The following is a 19,763-nucleotide window of genomic DNA, read 5'->3' on the forward strand; positions in this document are numbered from 1 at the left end:
AATATAATAAAGAAAATTCATTTAGCCTTTTTAAAATGTTTATCAATAAAAATGGCATAGTGACAATGGCATAATAGCTAATTATGAAATAGAATATGTTAGTAGATAGTTACTACTTCATAGGAAGGCATCAAATATGTACGTGATTTAACGCGCTGCCATTCTACGCAAGGCGATTGTTCGTACAAATTGATCCAAATTACTATTACATTTCTTTTAATTCAAAACATCAATGCAGCGTAAAAGTTCAAATCAATTCACGGTTGGTAATTTTTTTTCTAATCGACGTTTGTTATTTTAAAAAGTTTTACATTATATTTAATCGGAGTGAGCGACATGAGCAGGTCACACCTAGGAGGGCTGAGACTTTCGCCTCATGTTAATAGTACTCTGGACTGCTCAAAATACCAGACCTAGTGCTGCTTTTGTAAGGCCAGCCACTCGGCTTAAAACTTCACCGTCAGGCCGAATATGCGATTATAATACTTATATGACCTCAACCAATCATAAAAAATAAATCAATTATATATCAATTTAATCGATCCAAAATGTTATATGTAGTAAACATTTCTATACCTAGTTTACAAGCGTGCATAAGTGTTTATAAATAGCAAGTATTATGGGTATTTAGTGCTTACGAACTCCATCGGGATGCAAGCCTCTTATCGATATTCTATTATACCGGATTGATCCAAAGCTCCTTTCGACACCGGGTCGACCGTTTCGTAATCATGATATTATAGGAACGTTTCACGATTTTATTACAATCTGGATATTTTAATAATAAATGTTAGATTAAAAAGTTAAGCCACAGGTTTCTGAATGTATATCTTACCGAATACCAGCTAAAATATCAAAATATCAATATAGTATAAATACCAAACTATTGTAAAAAATAATTATTACAACTTAGAATAGTACAAATACACCATGATATACGAACTTAATATAGAAACGCAAATGACGTTATACGGTAATCATCTTCCGTTTCCGTTTGTATTCGCATGAATCCGGCCCAGGCAGGTTAGGAAATTGAAAATTTTAAATGAGATATATTATGGATAAAATGCAGACAAAGCTGTTATGATGATGACTGTGTAATACATATATTGAAGTAGCGGGTCGATGAGATTGAAATTTGAAGATCGAATTGTTAATTTCAAATTAAAACATATCTGGCTCAAACTTCTGTCAGTTTCCACAAATTTATTCGATTGAACAATTAGTAGTTCGATTGTTTCCTAAAATATCTTAAGAAAAATGACCTAATATCTATTATAAAAACATATGTTCTTGGGCTCGATACGAGCAGGTTTACTGGTTGTGAGAGCTTGTATTTATCCAATCAGTCGATTTAAAGTCTAAACTTTTAACGTCCCCATTTACATGATGATTGGGCCGGTGTAATTACAGATAGAAGGGACATAACGTCTTAGATCCTGTGACTGGAGGCGCATCAACGATATCATACGCTTGATTTATTATTTAAACGATAATGCCTACACGCCGATTTCGATTACGGCACTATTCTTTGCGGTGGCTAGAATGCGTAGCCAACTGCGCTGCACTGTAAACGCACTCTCCATTTTTTTTTTCATTATCCGATGGGAGAGCAACCCGGGATTTCACCGTAGTATCCCTATATAGTATCATATCCCAGTCCCTAGCCACTAGACTTACTAGACAATGATTTATATATCATTGTTGTATTGTAATATATAGATGGATATGGATGTCAAATGTCTGATAAATCAAATTAAACATCGTAGTGGTCAGGCTTTAGACAATGTAAATTGAGTCAAACCTATTTTCCAGTACGTGACATGTACTATTTACATGGATTTCAAATGTCAGATAAATGAACGGACTGATTGGGCTGACTTCAGTCCATGAAAATTAAGTGAGTCTATGTCCACCGATGCTACTTGACATGTCATGTACCGTAAATGTAATTAACATTGGTGCACCCTTATACAGTGCCGCCTGCGGTGCTAATAACACAAAATTTTATAGACATATTTTTATATTTTAGTCATGACTTTGTCAAACATCTTTTCACGACTAGGTAATAAAAAATAATAATAATCAAACGCAAAATAGCATAACCAAAAAAATAATAATAATCAAACGCAAAATGGCGTTCAAAATCAATAAAAAAAAACAAAAAGAATGAGATGAAAATTGCTGATTAAAACAGATGGACTTCCATAAGATTTAAGCCGCCGCCGTTTCTGTATAAACCGATTCGACACGTTGCTAATTAATTAATCGTCCTTGCTAAAGTGCAGGTGATATTCTTTTATATATGTCATCCGGTTTAAATATTGAATGCTCAAGTGCAATCTCCGCCGTAGAGATGACATGAAGACATCAGCAATTGTTAAGTTTTATTGTTAATGTTTTGAAGAACTAAATAAACCAAGGTTGTGGTCGAAATGGATCATCATAAATTGAAAAATAGAAGAACTTGAAAAATAGTCGAATCATCCGACAAAATGGCTTAGACGAAAAAACACTTGAATATAAACTAAAGATCGAGAGGGTTCAAATTCTCTGAGTTTCCACTCAGTTAATTTATATTTGTAGCTAATTTTCGCCCGCGGCTTCAAGTTGGGGAAGGGGAAGTGTTAGGCATAAAAAGTAGTACTTCTTTATTTGGGGTTCCAGCTTGTTTCATATAAAATTTTATCTCTTAGGAGTAAAAACATATTCCACATATGTCAAACCAACTCCACAGCAGATAGTCTTCGTGTTTACGCATTGACATTGTTATATGTATTCATCATTTAATGTTACAGTTCGGATCGGATCCACCTGGATTTTTTCGCCTACTTCGCCAGTGCGCCATCAACCTTGAGAACTAAGATGTTATGTCCCCTTTTACCTGTAATTACACTGGCTCACTCACCTTTCAAATCGGAACACAGCAATCCAAATCATCAATTCAAACCAAGTAGTGCTTTTTGCGGTAGAATATCTGATGAGTGGGTGGTACCTTCCCAGACAAGCTAGCACAAAGCCCTACAACCAGTAACATTATTAACGTTATTTTTAAGTTAATTCCCTTATTTTTAAATTGGACTGACAAGTATTGAGATTAGTCTAAAGCAAAGTAAGTAAATTTATAATACTTGTTTAGACTAAAGCGTCCAAATCAATAGTAAATACTATCTACCCGACCGATCCACTCTATTGGTTTATGCGGCGCACACCAGTAAAGTTCCTTGTCGGTATGACTTCTCAAACATCTTCAACAAAGATTGCCATATTTCAGCCAATTTACACAAAATCTTAACAGATTCTAAGCACATATAAACCTGACTTATCATCATCCATCTATTTATGAAAACCCTATAAGGATCCGTTCGTTCATTTTTGAGATTATCGCGTACAAACAGACGGAAAGACACGGGAAAAGGCTTCGTTTTATAATATATAATGATGCATATAATGTATAAGTAAATGTCTATCAAAGACAGTTAAATGTCATCGACTGAAATGTCGCCTTTGTGCATACTATTTGCCATTATATTTGTTCTCTAATTACGAACATGTCTCAACGGCAGATAAACAAATAAAGATATTTTTTTAAATGTGTATGAAAAAATCAGCGGGCGAGAGAATTCGAATTATTTATCGAAACAAAGAGATCCTATAACTATTGTTTCGCAAACAGGAGACCAATACTGATTCGATCGTCACAATTAAAAGTAATTTTTAATATCGCTCGCCAGTCCAACATACGCTACGTGTATCCTAAACTTCATAATGATCGGTTGAGTTATGAAGACGAGAAAACTTTTTTTTTATAGAATAGAAAGGCGGACAAGCATATAGGCCACCTGATGGTAAGTGTTCACCAACACTCATAGACATTGGCATTGTAAGAAATGTTAACCATCGCTTACATCACCAATGCGCTACCAACCTTCGGAACTGAGATGTTATGTCTCTTGTGCCTGTAATTACACTGGCTCACTCAACCTTCAAACCGGAACACAACAATACCAAGTACTTTGTTGTTTTGCGGTAGAATATCCGATGAGTGGGTGGCACCTACCCAGACGGGCTTGCACAAAGCTCTACCACCAATAACAAACAAACACATTTTTGCTTTTATAATATTAGTAAGAAATAAGGGCCATGCGGCAATGTCTCATTGATTTCAATTACAAAACAAAAGCCGTTATACGCAATTTGAATATTTCATTTTTTTAATACTTAAGCATTCGTTCTATTTCATTTTGTGTTAAAAAAAATAAAAAATCCAGATGTATTAAACAGTTTTCTTTTGTATATATTTTGTCCGATTGGTTTTTGAAGATTAGGATGTAGAAAAAGGGTTTTGTGATTTACCTCTACACTATAGGATACCTGGCTACCAGGCTTTCAAAATTGTACAAAAAACCGTCTCATGGAAATACTCGAGCGCGTCAGATATGGATAGTATAAAATGCCAGACGTATCTCTGATGACGGAGGTACATTAATCCGCCGGTTGGCATTGTGGGTGGTTGTATGCCCTTCCCGGGCATGTAAAAAATAACGATTAAAAATTATTCGAGCGCATCTGATTTTTAGACGAGATGTAGTTAACACGAAAAAAGCTCCGATACAAAAACTGACGGCGGCTTTTTCAAAATGCCGTACATTTCAAATTAATCTGGGATTCAAGGGATTTTCTTAAGATGGAGTTTTAAAAACATTTTCATTTTAATTACTGTATGTTGCAAGTAAAATATACGTATAAGCAGCATGCTAATAAAAATGTATTTCTTTTAATTATAACAAATATTCAGAAAAATTGAAATAAACATTTTAGAGGCGCGCAGCGGGGAGTTCATGCACCAATGTAGCAGCACGCTTTAAGCTTTTTATTTGATTTTGTCTTGTGGAAATCGGCAGATTTACTTGAATATATATCATATCATATCCTTCAAATAAAAACATTGCGACTGCGCTTGAGAAGTTCGAGGTAACCTTTTCTTTTTGCAAACTTTAATCTTAATCTAAAGCGCAAGAGTATTTTTAACATTTTTTTTTTACCACTCTGCTTTGCGGCTACCCTAGACGCGCAACCCTATAAAGGGGTATATATAAGTGGTGGAGATACTAAACAGGGTGCAATGTATCCCCCTAATATTAATCTGTCGCTATTGAGTTGTTTAATAATCAGTGCACTTAATTTGATCACTCATTTTTTGACATTAGAGATAGCAAGTGACAGCCATCTCGCTCATACCCATTGTCCTGCCCACTCGATAGAAAAATATTATCTCTATTATCTAAGGATCAGTTGCCCCTGGTAACATCAGAACGCGTTGTCAATACCAACATTACGAAAGAAACACGCTAAAATAAACGTTTGATATACAATATTCAACATTAAATGGCTATTAAAAAGACACCTTTACATTACACCACAAATACGTCTGGAAAATTATGAGCCCTTTTAAGAGGATCGTTATATGTATTGTTGAGCAAATCATTACCGCCGGGGGCGTTATCGGGAAAATCTTTAACGATATTACGTAGAAAAGTAATATTGAGAGAAATATTATGTTATGTAAACAATTTAATGCTTAAAATTAGAAGCTTTAATTTAATGCTTAAAATTAGAAGCTTTTATTTAATCAGCTTAAAAAGTTAATATTTAATATTCTTAAGACCTCTTAACTTGAATAGACTTATGCCTAATTGTTTTTAAAAAAACTCATTTAACAGGAATGTTCGTCGTTCGGGGTAACCGAGCAGTAAATATGCGCACTGCCCGTATCTCATCATCGCGATCATGAGATATGGGCAGTTGTTGATTGTTGATGAGTTGATTGTTTAGTCCAATCTTAGTTGTAGTCAACGCATATTAGTTGCTACACGTCATTGCTCTGCATCAGCCTCCGTTGGTTAATAATTTGCAAAAAAAGTATTTTTCTCACTTGAATCGTAATCTTTTTTGTGTTTTCGAAAACAGTCTAACACGCAAGATTGATAGCTACCAGTAAGTCATTATTTTTAATTGTGGGCATATTTCTTTGGAAATTTATTAAGCGTAATTTATTATTATGTTCAGCGCTTGGGACTCAGTGGCTTTCGTTCGGAGTTTTGGGTTCTCAGGGAAAGTGTGCGCGGGTAAGTGAACGCACTTGCCATCGAAGTGATAAAGTATCGAATATATGTATAGGTACCTAATTATGTATTTAACTGAATATTTTTAAATACATCTATTACTTATTTAATGGTTACAGAGTTTTTTTACAATGCCTCAAAATGATATAAGGAAAAAACCTGAACTTGCGCCAGTTACGGAGCTACAAATTGCAATGGTAAAAGGTCTTCTAGAACAAGGGAAAAGCAAACGATCTACTGCAGCAGAAATTGCTATACGTGAGTCATATCTTCGCAAAAGACTAAAATTAAACGTAGCTGCGTCTTCCATGGATCGGTATTAAAATACTTATGTTTATTTTTTGTTAAATCCACCATGCGATCACTTACCCCAACTTATACTTATCTCATAGGAGTGCGTACGCGTTCTGACTTTCAATGATTTGTCTATCATTGACTCTTAAACTAGTGTACTTGCTGATTTTGTTTTTTTCCAAATTAAAGTCTAATAAACTCTCTATTCGAAATAATACTTTTATTTCCTTAATCCCACTGTTCTAATGCATAATGAGGCTTCAAAGGTAAAATTGGCAATGTAAAGGATAGTTAATATTACAGTGCCAGTGTCTTTGGGCGGTGGGGAGCACTTACTAACAAGTAGCCCATTTGGCAGTCTGTCTATCTACTTTAAATAGATAAATAAAAAACGAAGATTTCGTCAACGTATCTATTTCACTATTCTAACAACTGAAATAATATTTAGAGATATATCGCCATATCAGCGAGAGTAATTAAAATCCACCTAATGACGTGACATTTTGCGTGACGCCGACATATGCACGTGACGATATTTAAAAACTGTTTCAATGATCGAGTAAAGTTGGTGTACTGCGAAACCCGAGAATCACTTTCGAAAACAAGTCTCACAAATGTTTCCGTCAAAACGTTAACCATAACTTGCAGCTGTGTGAAGATTGGCTGTGTTTACATTTCCGCGACGCCAAAGGAAGCCGGGTCTGGTACTCCGCCTGAAGGATCTCAATTATGAGCTTCATTATGAGCGTCGCTCTCTGCGCAACATCGCGCTCAAACAAGTTTTACTTGAATATTTCTATGAGGAATGCTATGCGACATCATATCATTATGATATTATATTAGCAGTGCTTTATCACATTGGGTCTCACTTCTGTAATAAAGTAAGCGAATGAGTCCTTTGTATGAAATGTTTAATATTCCCATCAAATTTGTCGTCACATTTCATAAAGTAACGTCTGAATGTTGTCTTCGCTCGCTTTGTGATATCGTCTGCAGTTTAGACGAACTCGTGGATGTATTACAGAAAGCAAAAACAACCGCATATTTTACATCTGCGTTTCAACATCGCAGTTAAACGCGACTCCTCCGATCCCGTATGCCGTGGCTTTATATTATCTAAAAACTTTCTCAATGAACGGCCTATGTAACGCTAACATAATTTTCAATCGTACAAGCTTTATAGTAATTTAAAAAAGTAACGGATATTTTATATAAGTTTTTATCGTCCGTTAATTTTCCAACGCAAGTTGCGTTATATAGAAACACCTTAGTATTCCTGTCCACCCGTCACAGCCTATTTTCTCCAACACAGCGGGACGGACACGGTTGAAGTTTGGTAGTTAAATAGAGTTAAGAGACTCCATCTTGAGGGAGCTTGATATTGGAGCGCATATTTAAAAATATACATTTTAACAAAAAGTACTATATTGCATATTAAACGAAAAGGCTCGTTGTGAGATAATAATTTATTATATTATATTTTGTAACGGTTAATGTCATATAGCATCGAAATCGTATAATCTTTAAGGGTAATATTAACTTTTGCCCGCGGCCTTGGTTGCGTCTGAGAGGGAGCAGCTAACGCAAAATTTCACGATGATCGATTGAATAATTAAGACACGAAACCGAAACAAACAAACTCATTTTCGCATTTATAATATTATTAGTAAAGATTATAGCGCGTTTCTTGTATGTATTTTAAAATAATTATTAAGATCTGCCAAACCTCTGCCTCTCGTCTCAGTTATTGGTCCAGAGACCGGACTAAATTTTAATAAAAGAATATGTTTTTTATCAAATTGACTTTCATCTCGATATTAAAATATTATTATCGTTCAATTGAATTAAATATAAAATAAAAATTGCTGGTGACATGTTTCGCTCGTGTTGTACAGTCGAGTGATGTCACCCTGAGGAATCATAACAGCAAAATAGTTTAAACTACATGGACAGGTTGCTTCGAATCGTAACGACGTACCACTGTACGGACTAAACGGAAACAGTTTGCGATTGCTCCGTTTAACACTATTTGCGACAGGTGTTTGATACGAGTGTATAAGCTTAGACCGAATGACAAAATAAATTGTTACGTCACATCAACGTGCTATCGTCGTCAATCGCGTACAATTGACGTATTGTCTGATGGCAGTGAATCTATCCCAACGAATTTCTTACCTTCCAGATGTTGGCCCCGATGATGGATGACGGACGAACGGCATGCGGGACTTCCCCCGAGGCTCGCTCGCGATAGCGCCCCGGCCCGCACCCCGTCCTAAGCCGAAGCGTTCTGTTGGCATCGCTCCGATAGGCGGCCCACCCCGCTGCAGCTGAGGTACAGGCTATAAAATAACAGTTTGAGGTTTTTACGTGTATTTATGAGACAATATATATATATATACATCCTGTTACAATATATATATATATATATATAGCGTGAGCCCTACCCCTCAGCAGCCGTATCCCTACTAAACTTTAATGGATTCCGTGAGAGCGGACTATGAGGTTCTTTATGCGTAAAATGCACCTACCACCGGTACCCATCAGCATTTATCATTCCACCCACTCAAAGCATAAAAGCATGAAGGTTTTACATCACAAAGACTGCCCGTAAAACTAAGCCAAACGGCAAGCAAATAATAACATACTTTTATAATGAAGCGTTATTACGTAGATTAAACAAATTATTCAAAGTAACTACGCAGAAAACGTAATCAATGTTTTTATGCAAACGCATTTCATATTCTTATATGGTCACACACAACATGATGATAATCCATTTCGAGAATTTCGTACTGACACAGGAAATGACTTTACAACAGCAAAAATGTAATAATAATTGCGGATAGCGGCGCCATCGGCGCTAAATCATAATCATACTTTATTTAAGTAGGGACTTGCATCTTTGAACCCTAATTCTGTGTATAACTAGCAATAATTCTGAAAGTACATTCAAACGAGAAAAATCCGGCAAGAACACTTTTTGAGATTTTTTGTAGTCTATGAACTAGCTGCCCGTTCCGACTTCGTACGGGTGACCCGAGATATTTTTTTAAATATCCTAAAAGCCGATCCCAGGTCCACCTACCTGGTACAATCTAAGCTATCAAGTACAATAACAATCATCAAGATCGGTTCAGCCGATAAGGAGGCGTTCAGTGATATATTCGCAAACTAAAATAATACAAGTTATTGGAGCAGTCGACGTACCGTCTCCTCCTCGAAGGTGTTCAGTGCGACCGGTGGTTTCCCCCGCGCCGCGTATATCATTTCGAAATATTTCAGTTCGTCCGGCGCCTCGGAGGATCTATCGTATAGAGCCAGCATCTCTTCTCTGCCGTATCTAAACAAAAATACAGTATTTCGTTTTAAAAATATTTAAATAATATGTGTATTGTGTATATACATATGTTGTTATCGATATATTTATTATGTTATATAGATGTAAAGTTTGTTACATACTCCTGTTACGACTTTTCGTAGCTAATTATATAAAAATATGTTATTATTTACGGCTGATCTGTTGAATTTTATATAAAATGTACAGAATCCGTGGTCATTGTCAAAATATTAATGAAATGATTCATTTTAATAGGATGTATAATAAAATTTGAGTGGCGGTAGGGCTTTGTGCAAGCTCGTCTGGGTAGGTACCACCCACTCGTGAGATATTCTACCGCAAAACAGCAGTACTTAGTATTGTCGTGTTCCAGTTTGAAGAGTGAGTGAGGCAATGTAATTACAGGTTACTGACGCATTGGCAATGTAAGCGATGGTTAAAATTTCTTACAATGTCAATGTCCATGGGCGTCGGTAACCACTTACCGTAAGGTGGCCTATATGCTCGTCCGCCTACATATGCTATAATAAGATGCGTTTATTATTCCATCGCCATATAAGGAATTTCTTATAATTAAAAAATATATATATTATATTGCTTTGGAATAAGAAACTCTTTAAACCTTACACCTTATTGCACAATGAGTAATAGTTTTGTCAAATAATTTTCAAATAAACTAAAAGCACTCACCTCATCTTAGCTAGCTGCACTTTTGGTACTGGATTGTTATTTGTATTTCGTGTGATTGCTCCGGTTGAGGTCCCTGGAGGTGGTGTTGAAGTTCCGCCTGATGCTGTGGCTCCAGCGTTCGGGGGACTAACTGACGTCGGTGGACCCGCGGCTCCAACGGTCCCTGCTGGATTAGAGTTTGACCCACCAGGTCCCTGGGACCCGCTGGGTCTGGTGCTCTGAGAATTTCCGGGTCTGGAGTTGTTCTGAGGTGTGTTCGTCCTCCCTGCGCTCCGCTCACGTGCAAGGTTGCGTAGCCACTCCGGACCAAACTTAATGGGATTGTTGCGGTCTCCCATTGTTTTTTTTTTTTTCTTCTCGAAATTGGTAGGGTTAAGGATAACTGTCGCGGCAGCAACTGCAACCAAGTTATCGAAGTTAACTCCTGAGTTTGAAATAACAATTGATTGATGGTTCTTTAGGAAAGGTCTAAGGAACGTTCGGCCGGACCGAACGCTCCTGTGCAACTGAGCGGGGATTCGTGTAGGCAGGTAAGCTGTATCGTCCCCTGCACGCGCCCTGTCACCGCCCACCGCCCCAGGCGAGCTTTTCGTGTGAATATCAGACTCGTTGTTTGCGTACAAACTTTGCGAGGCGAGTTACGTTTTCAATTTAACTCGAAATTCATTACTCCCATGAATTAAAAAAAAACTAAGTGCAGGATACGATACCATTGCATTGTTTTAATTTTTATAATATTTTAAAACTGATTTAAACATTTAGCTTAAATGTGATAAATATGTAAAATAATAAACCACGCGACTCTCTATTTAGGGAAACTTTTATTTATTATATTATTTTTATATTTAATGATAAATTAAATGACATTAAGAGTTTAAGCATTTATATTAGTGTGAAGTAGAAAACGCAAGACATATTTATTTTACTTTTTAAATTAAATGTCATTATTTATATTTCTATCTAGAAACATATGTAAATAATATTATATAATATGCGTCATCCACAATAATGTTTTGCAATAATTGTTTATTATTTTGTTAGAATATAATCAATTTGTTAAATTGTTAAAGTTAATCTAGCCGCCGCACATAAAACGATATAATTAAAATTATTAATCACTTGTTAATAACATATCGCATTATAATAGTAAATTGCATTATATTTCTTTGAAGAAAAAAAAAACAAAAATATATTCGCAAAGCAATTTAACATCTACAAATATAATAGTAAAATTGATATAAATTATTTGTCAATAAACATAATCAACATGAACCCCGAATGAAAAATAAAAAAAAATGTGTTGACACTATTGTTTTTAGTTTATCTTCTTTATATTCTTCATCTTTATTTTAAGTTAATGAAGCTGTAGCAATCATATTAAAATTATAAAAACCTAATTTCTATTAAAATAATCAATTACTTTAAGAACACAGGTAATAAAAGAAAAAAATGAATATTTTAAAAGCAGTTGAATTTGTAGCAATTTAGATATATATATTTTTAACTATACCTAGTTCATATTCTTATTTACTGGCATTTCAGGCCACTTGATTGAATTAACTTGATTAAAGATATTTAAATGTTGAGAGAAAAATTTAGTCAAGTCCTACTTTATTTATAATTGACCTATATAAAATATAATTCGGATAATTTTTATTTTACGATATAACTAAAAGTTTGATATCTCTATCCTATGTATTTACTTATGATTGTCATACGAACGTTATGAAAAATTGTACTTATTTTATCTATTACTGTTAGTCAAGTTCTTATTTTATATTAATAGATCCATTTATTGTAACCTTTTTAAATTTTTTAACTATAATATAAATTACTACAACACTATCTTTTATCAGATATTCTACCGCAAAACAGCAATACTTGATATTGTTGTGTTCCGGTTTGAAGGGTGAGTGAGCCAGTGTAATTACAGGCACAAGGGACATAAAATCTTAGTTCCCAAGGTTGGTGGCGCATTGGATATGTAAGCGATGGTTGACATTTCTTACAATGCCAATGTCTAAGGGCGTTTGGTGACCACTTACCATCAGGTGGCCCATATGCTCGTCCGCCTTCCTATTCTATAAAAAAAAAAAACTTTTACACAACATAGTACTTGTATGTCAAAATCACACAAGTTTAAATATATGCAAAATAAGATTAATTGAAACTTCGAAGCTCATTTCTATAAAATTACAAATTTGTTACTTATTACATTTATCAACTTATGTCTTCAATTGTGTAAACAGTTTGAATCAGAGTTAGTAAATATCATAACATTTTGATTAAAATATTTAGTAGATACAACTGTTATCAGCTGCACAGCAATGTTTTGTTATTTTTAAAATTGCTTCTGGGAGTAAGCCATTATATCATTGTTTTGCTAGATTCATCTCATAGGGAGGGATTGTTTCACTGGATACAAATATTCAACAAGTAGTTGTATCTTCATACTATTTGGTATTTTTTTCAGTAATATATTACAGACGTCATGTTATTAAAAGTTATTTAACAGAAATTGGGAAATGTCATGTCATAAATATCATCTACTAATGCAAATAATGCAATGGTGTATCAAATTTTATACTGCAATAAAATTTAAGCTATTGAAATTCACTTAGCTAAGCAAAATAATTGCACATTTAAATTGTAGTATAATTAGGTGGAATATTTCGCAAGGCAATGCAACACTTACTAAATTGGATAACGATAACAATGAAGCAATCAAATGTTTATGATTCCAATGTATATTATATTACTAATAATAATAATTGATACCAATTTATCAATAATACCAAAAATAAATCATGATTTGCAGTTAATTCAATAATAATCAAAAAGAAAATAATTTGTAGTCATAGATAGTTTACTCGTAATAAATCATTTTTTATATTGTTGATTAATGTCCGCAAGCAAAGTTATGCAAGTAGTATTTTATTATACTAAATCTAGTGAAAAATGTTTACAAAATAAGTTCACTCAGCTTAATAAAAAGTATGAATTTCTCAATATGGGCCTGGCCTCAATTCATCTGACTTGATACAGATAAAATAATGTAATTCTCTAATATTAGAAAAAGAAAATATACATATTTATCTAAATCAATAAACACTATACAGATCAACTGTATAATGATTATTTACTTTTATTTTTATAGTAAACATTATACAGAAACAAAGCAAAGCCATTTGGCTTTGTGTTTTTTTACATAATATTAACAAAAATATCATCAAAAATTATACTTACGAATTAAATGAAAAAAGTTATCGTAATTTTGCAACCATTATCACTTAGCAATACAATTTTACATACCCAAGGTTTTCGCTGATGCAAAATATCCCTTCAATTTCTAATGATACTTTATATTCACTAATAAAGAGCTGTAACTTGTAGCAATTACGCGGGTATTCGCCAATAATAAACTTAGAAGTTAATTAGTTTTAAACACTGACCACACTTATATTATTCGTACTTCTTCGTTATATTTCGTTCAACATTCAAACGAGTTTAATAATAGACTAAAGTTATAACTACACAAAGATTTTTTTTTATATTCAGTATTTACACATACCCTCGAACCAACTGGATTATCTGTAGGAACACACGCCATAAATTACATAAATTTTTGTTTTACTTGAAATTTTATATATCTGTGATAACATAGCACGCATTACACGATCATCACAGGCACCTCGTGCTTACTATGATTCCAACAGATTGAAACACATAATCCAAGACTCCCAAGAGCCAAGGTGGCAGGTAGGATCTAATTCGTTATACCAATACGACTTTGTCGTAGCGTTACGCGGTTGAATTCCATCTACTCTTACTTTGAGAGGAAATAATTCATATTATGACAAGAGATCATAATTACCCAAGATGTTGAGAAGTGATTCAATAATAGACACACGCACCACGCACGACGGCAAGGAAATATGGCCGACCAAAATGTATTGAAGAAGAACGTCAACGCATGCACGAAGTGATACCATAAACAATCAGTACTGCCAACCGTTGACAGTATATTTTTTTATTACAAGCAATCTTATTTTATTTTATGTAATATTTGAATCGAATGAGAATTTAAAAACTTTAACCTATATTACATTTAATCAATTTTATATATTAAAGACAGTTCCAAATCTCTAATGTTTAATGAAAAGTTGTAATAGTAATAAGAATAACACATAATATTTCAAATATTTTTAGTGTAATGCAACAATTTCATTAATATTTTTCGCATAAAATTCGAATCATTATTAAGAATTATATTTTTATTTGTATGTTTGTACTCTCGTTTTTCCCGCTTATAAAATTAGTTTATAAAAATGTAACTATTATAATATAAAAAGAGTGAGCACATCAATGAAATATTCGATCCCACTGAATAATATTTTTTGTTATAACTTATGTCTTAAGTAGAATACTATACTAGGTAGATAGGTAAACTACGATAGGTTGGTGGCAAAACGAATAAAAAGGTTTGGTAGGGTAAGTACTCGTAAGAGCCACATATAACTACTTAGTTCAAGTTCATACCGACTGGCAGCAATATTAGATTCACTAAAATAGTCCACATGACTCGAACGAAGTTGTAAGCCAAGCCTGGCAGGAGATACAAAAATTAAATGTAATTGTCATAGAAAAAATAATATTGAGAGTTCGGTACATATACTAATATCTTATGTGTTCTTTTTATTTATTTCACATATATTTTCTGATTTAGGTTTTTTATGATAACGATATAGTACATACCTATATATTTTACTGCAATATTACCTAAACAAATATATATTTCAACTGGTGGTAGGGCTTTGTGCAAGCTCGTCTGGGTAGATACCACCCACTCATCAGATATTCTACCGCAAAACAGCAATACTTGATATTGTTGTGTTCCGGTTTGAAGGGTGAGTGAGCCAGTGTAATTACAGGCACAAGGGACATAAAATCTTAGTTCTCAAGGTTGGTGGCGCATTGGCTATAAGCGATGGTTGACATTTCTTACAATGCCAATGTCTAAGGGCGTTTGGTGACCACTTACCATCAGGTGACCCATATGCTCGTCCACCTTCCTATTCTATATAAAAAAAAAAAAAATTTACAAATCAGAATTAAAAATAACCACTGAACAGATTTGACGAAAAATAAATAATGCTAGCAGCATTTCGCCTTTGAATCGCAATTCTGATTCAATGGAGTATAGACGCGAAATGAACTAGTCCGCCTGATACCAGTGGAGGCAATAAGACAGAGTACTTATATTTATTTACTATTAGCGGTTGAACCGCGGCTTCACCCGCGACATAATAAAAAATCCAGTTAAGCAGGATAGAAAGGCCAATATATAAAGCTTGAAAAAGTAACAAATAATCAAACATACTCCTTCCGTATTTATGATATGAGTGTTGTTTTGGTTTTGGTAACTCGCAAATAGCCATATCAACTTTAAAAGAGGCAGTTATTTTGAAATTACAGACAGTAAAATTTTATTTATTTGTATAGATGTGTTAAACCGTTCGAATTCATAATATGACTGATTATTATTACTAGTGATCGCCCAGTGGTCGAAAATCGACCATAATTTATTTAAATTTGAATTTTATTAAGGTATTCTATTGTCAAATCGATACATATAAATAAAATTGAAGTGTTTGTCTGCGAGTTCAAAATAACTGCCTCTTTTAAAATTTAAATGGGATTTACCAAAACAATCATTTTTAATATTTGTCCGTCTGTCTGTCGGTTTGTCCTGGCTCATCTTTGAAACGGCTAAAATTACAAATTGACTAAATTATAAGAAGTATTTTAAGGTGTCGGTTAGTTGGTTGAGTCTGTCAATATTTGTAAATACATACTTATTTTTGTTGTTATATCTATACACTTATACCTAATGACTTTTCCTGACTGATTCATCAACACAGAGCATAAGCCACAGGGGTTAGAAATATCTATCAATATCTCCTAGGAAACGTCTTCCATTATTGCCATGTGCTTAATTTAGTCTCGAAGCTTTACCTCAACATGACTCAATTCCTACAGATTTATTTTAGAATGTGCTCGATGAGAGGTAGTTTTCATTCGAAGAATACTATCCACGAGAATATATCATTCGAATTTGAAAGTATATAATTCCCTCTTAAAGAATGCTTCTTCATGACAATCAAAAGTTCCATTGCCTGTCGTTGAACATGGCCAGCACTGATTTTAGCGAAAACTGTTATCAAATGGACAGTTTTTAAGTTGCTTGCTCCCGAGTGAGCACTGCGATCATCACCATCCTTGGACATTGGCTATGTAAAAAATATTAACCATTCCTCCTCTTGGTAACGAAGATATTATGTCCTTTGTGCCTATAGTTACACTGGCTTACTCATCCTTTAAACCAGAACGCCATCATACTAAGTATTGCTGTTTAGCAGTACTATATCTGATGAGTGGGCGGTACCTTCCCAGAAGGGCTTACACAAAGCTCTAACAATAAAGTTTACAAAGAGGTGCTTCCATTATTAATTATAAATAGTTTTCAGTGAGTTGAATAGTTTTGTTTAACCTGAGTTTGATAGAATAAAAAAAATATTGGTACACTTGCTCATTTACAGTATTAACTATTTCCAAAGGCGTGGATAGATGCCGGGGTATTTAAGCAACATAATCATATATCGTAGATTGGAAGATTTGTATAAATTAATTTTTTCTTCAAGCCATTTAAGTCACTATAAAATTATATTAAGTGAAACTACAGGGATTCACAGTAAGCACACTGATGATTATTAAAAGAATAATCATTAATCTAAAAATAAAAAGAACCCCTTAACTTTACTTTTTTCTAACCAGAATGGCATTTCATGGTTTTTACGTTAAAATCACTGACTTCCAAACAATTATTATTTTATCCTTTCCTTATACTTAAATGCGAGCGAAGCCACAGGCTAAGGCTAGCTCTAAATAAAGTCACAGACTTCACCAAGGCTACTCAGTTTATTATCCTATCTTTTTCAAACAAATGATGTAACATTTAAATAAAAACAAATCCTAAATATTTTGACTAAGATAAAAAAGAATTATACTTGTATGTTTTATTGAAACAAAAAATATGGCAATTAAAACAAATGTTGTCCATGGAATTTAACATTTTAATAAGTTGCTGAAGGGCTTATATAATATAGAAACAGTATATAATACAGAAAAAAGCAATTACATAACATTTTTGATAAAACTTTAAAAAGCGGTCATTTGACCATTCCAGTAGGTTGTGTTAATTTTTTTACACAAATTTTTGTTAAAAAATTAACACAACCTTAACAAAACTTACAATGTTATGGCCCTTAAAGCATATTTAGTTCATAGTTTCCACCAATAACAACTGAACAATTACTAAAATTAACAAAACAAAATCTACATAAAATCACATTGCTGAAACATTAAATTAAATATAATATTAAATGAAATCAATAAAGGTGTAGTAAGATATATTTTTTTAACCAAATAAAAATAATTATTTGAACAAAAATAAAACATAAATTAAATCACATAGCTAAAACATTGAAACATTAAAAAAGACCAATAAAAATTCTGTAATAAATGATACACATAAATATATAGCTTTTTTAACCATATATTAAAATAAGAATATATAAATTAATACATTATATTTTTATTTTATTTTAAAACACATTGATTTTTTCAAATTTAGTATATCAATATCAGAATAGTCTTTATTGTAATTTTGACAGCTATGGCTATCGCAAGGATGAACAACGACTTCAATATCATTCTTGAGTGGAGTAAATCTCTAGTACTTAATGTCAACCTTAGAAAATCTCAGGCCATAATTATTGGCAGCCGGAAACAAATATCAAAAGTTAACTTTTGATATTTGTTTTAAAAACTAGTCTTCCTTGCCATCCACAATGTTTGACAATATTTTTATACCTTATTGTGATTATCTTAAAAACCTGGTAGTTTTTTTTGATAATACTCTTAGCTGGACTGGCCATATGAATGAAATCAGTATTTGCAGCTCTGAAGTCTTCCCATTGTCTTCAACATTTTCTTTTAAATGATGCTCGCACAGATCTACGTAGCCTTAACTGAAGACCAATGAAATAAAACTGAGAGACTTCAAAATACTGTTATTCGGTTTATACGGATTAAGCAAATATAAAACGACTCAGTGCTTTTATTTATGTGCTCTGTGTTTTGTTGCGCAATGACCACTGTTTTAGCCCTCTATAGCTTTCTCTAATGAAAGATCCGACCATTGTAATAATCTTCTATGTATGTGCGAGCTATTCGAGCACATATTTGCTATAAATATATCGCTGACTCTTTTAATTCAACGAAATCACATTGTAAGATTTGATATTGATTCTGACGACGAGATTTTCTATTATATTCGTGATAGTTTATATCTTCGCGTTCGTGTTGTTTTTTTTATGAAAAATGCATGTCTGTCTATAGTTGTTAAATTTATTAATTAGGTCTTTTAAAGTGATTCTTATTTTTTTTAATGTTAAATTGATTGAATATTTCGATATCTTTTCCACCAATCGAGTGTAATAAAATTGCGATTTTTCTCTTTTCACACTCCTTATCTAAGCTAGTGGCTAATAAATATAGTTCGAAATGTTGTAGCCGCTTTTCCACATTCAATTGTTATTTATTTCGTTTTTTATAAACAACTTCTCTTTTAAAGTTTCACACGTTGAATTTTTAACCGCCATTTTAAAACTTTTGACAGGAGCCCGCGAAAAACTAATTTACGACAAAGTGATATTTAAATATTTGTGATGATAAATACCACGTTAATGTTCACAGCACGCACTTCTAAAACCATGGATTATTATTTTAATCGGTCTTTTAGGCTTTGTTTATACACCTTTATACTATTTACGTATCAATTGTCACGAATTAACTGACCTGGCTCACACGTAGCCTCGGGTTGGACTATTATGAAAGATATAAGATGATACACACAATACGTTTGCAATATTAGTTTTTATGTAAAAACTACACAAAAAACCACTGAAAACACGAAATTGTTAACATAACTTTTTTATTTTGACACCTGCGTTTGACAGTGCGCGTGCGGTTTCTACAGATAATAATTTATTGATTTTTAGTTGTGAAGCAATACTTTTAATAAATAATTGAAGAAATGGCAAAATAAATATATAATAATGCACAAATATCTATTAGGGAAATTATAGGATAAATCATAAGCAAACGACATGATCAAATATTAATCTCTTTTCAGTTTGACTAAAGACTACCAAAAAGATGGATGTGTATATGTATGCGTCATTGCATGTATGTGT

At 33.2% G+C, this 19,763-nt stretch overlaps 1 protein-coding gene across 1 annotated transcript in view; it reads right to left on the reverse strand.

The window, feature by feature from the left end:
• LOC126780187 (GIGYF family protein Gyf) overlaps window positions 1–14,374 on the reverse strand; it is a 60,149-nt gene extending 45,775 nt beyond the window's left edge. Inside the window, exons 1-4 of the mRNA XM_050504433.1 lie at window positions 14,321–14,374; window positions 10,447–10,843; window positions 9,627–9,759; window positions 8,595–8,758 (exon numbers count right to left, since the gene is read on the reverse strand). Coding sequence (XP_050360390.1) covers window positions 8,595–8,758; window positions 9,627–9,759; window positions 10,447–10,784 — 635 coding nt within the window. The 5' untranslated portion in view covers window positions 10,785–10,843; window positions 14,321–14,374. The remainder of the gene's footprint in view (window positions 1–8,594; window positions 8,759–9,626; window positions 9,760–10,446; window positions 10,844–14,320) is intronic.
• Between the last annotated feature and the right edge of the window lie 5,389 nt (window positions 14,375–19,763).

This window comes from Nymphalis io, chromosome Z, assembly GCF_905147045.1.
Source record: "Nymphalis io chromosome Z, ilAglIoxx1.1, whole genome shotgun sequence".
NCBI classification, from domain to species: domain Eukaryota; kingdom Metazoa; phylum Arthropoda; class Insecta; order Lepidoptera; family Nymphalidae; genus Nymphalis; species Nymphalis io.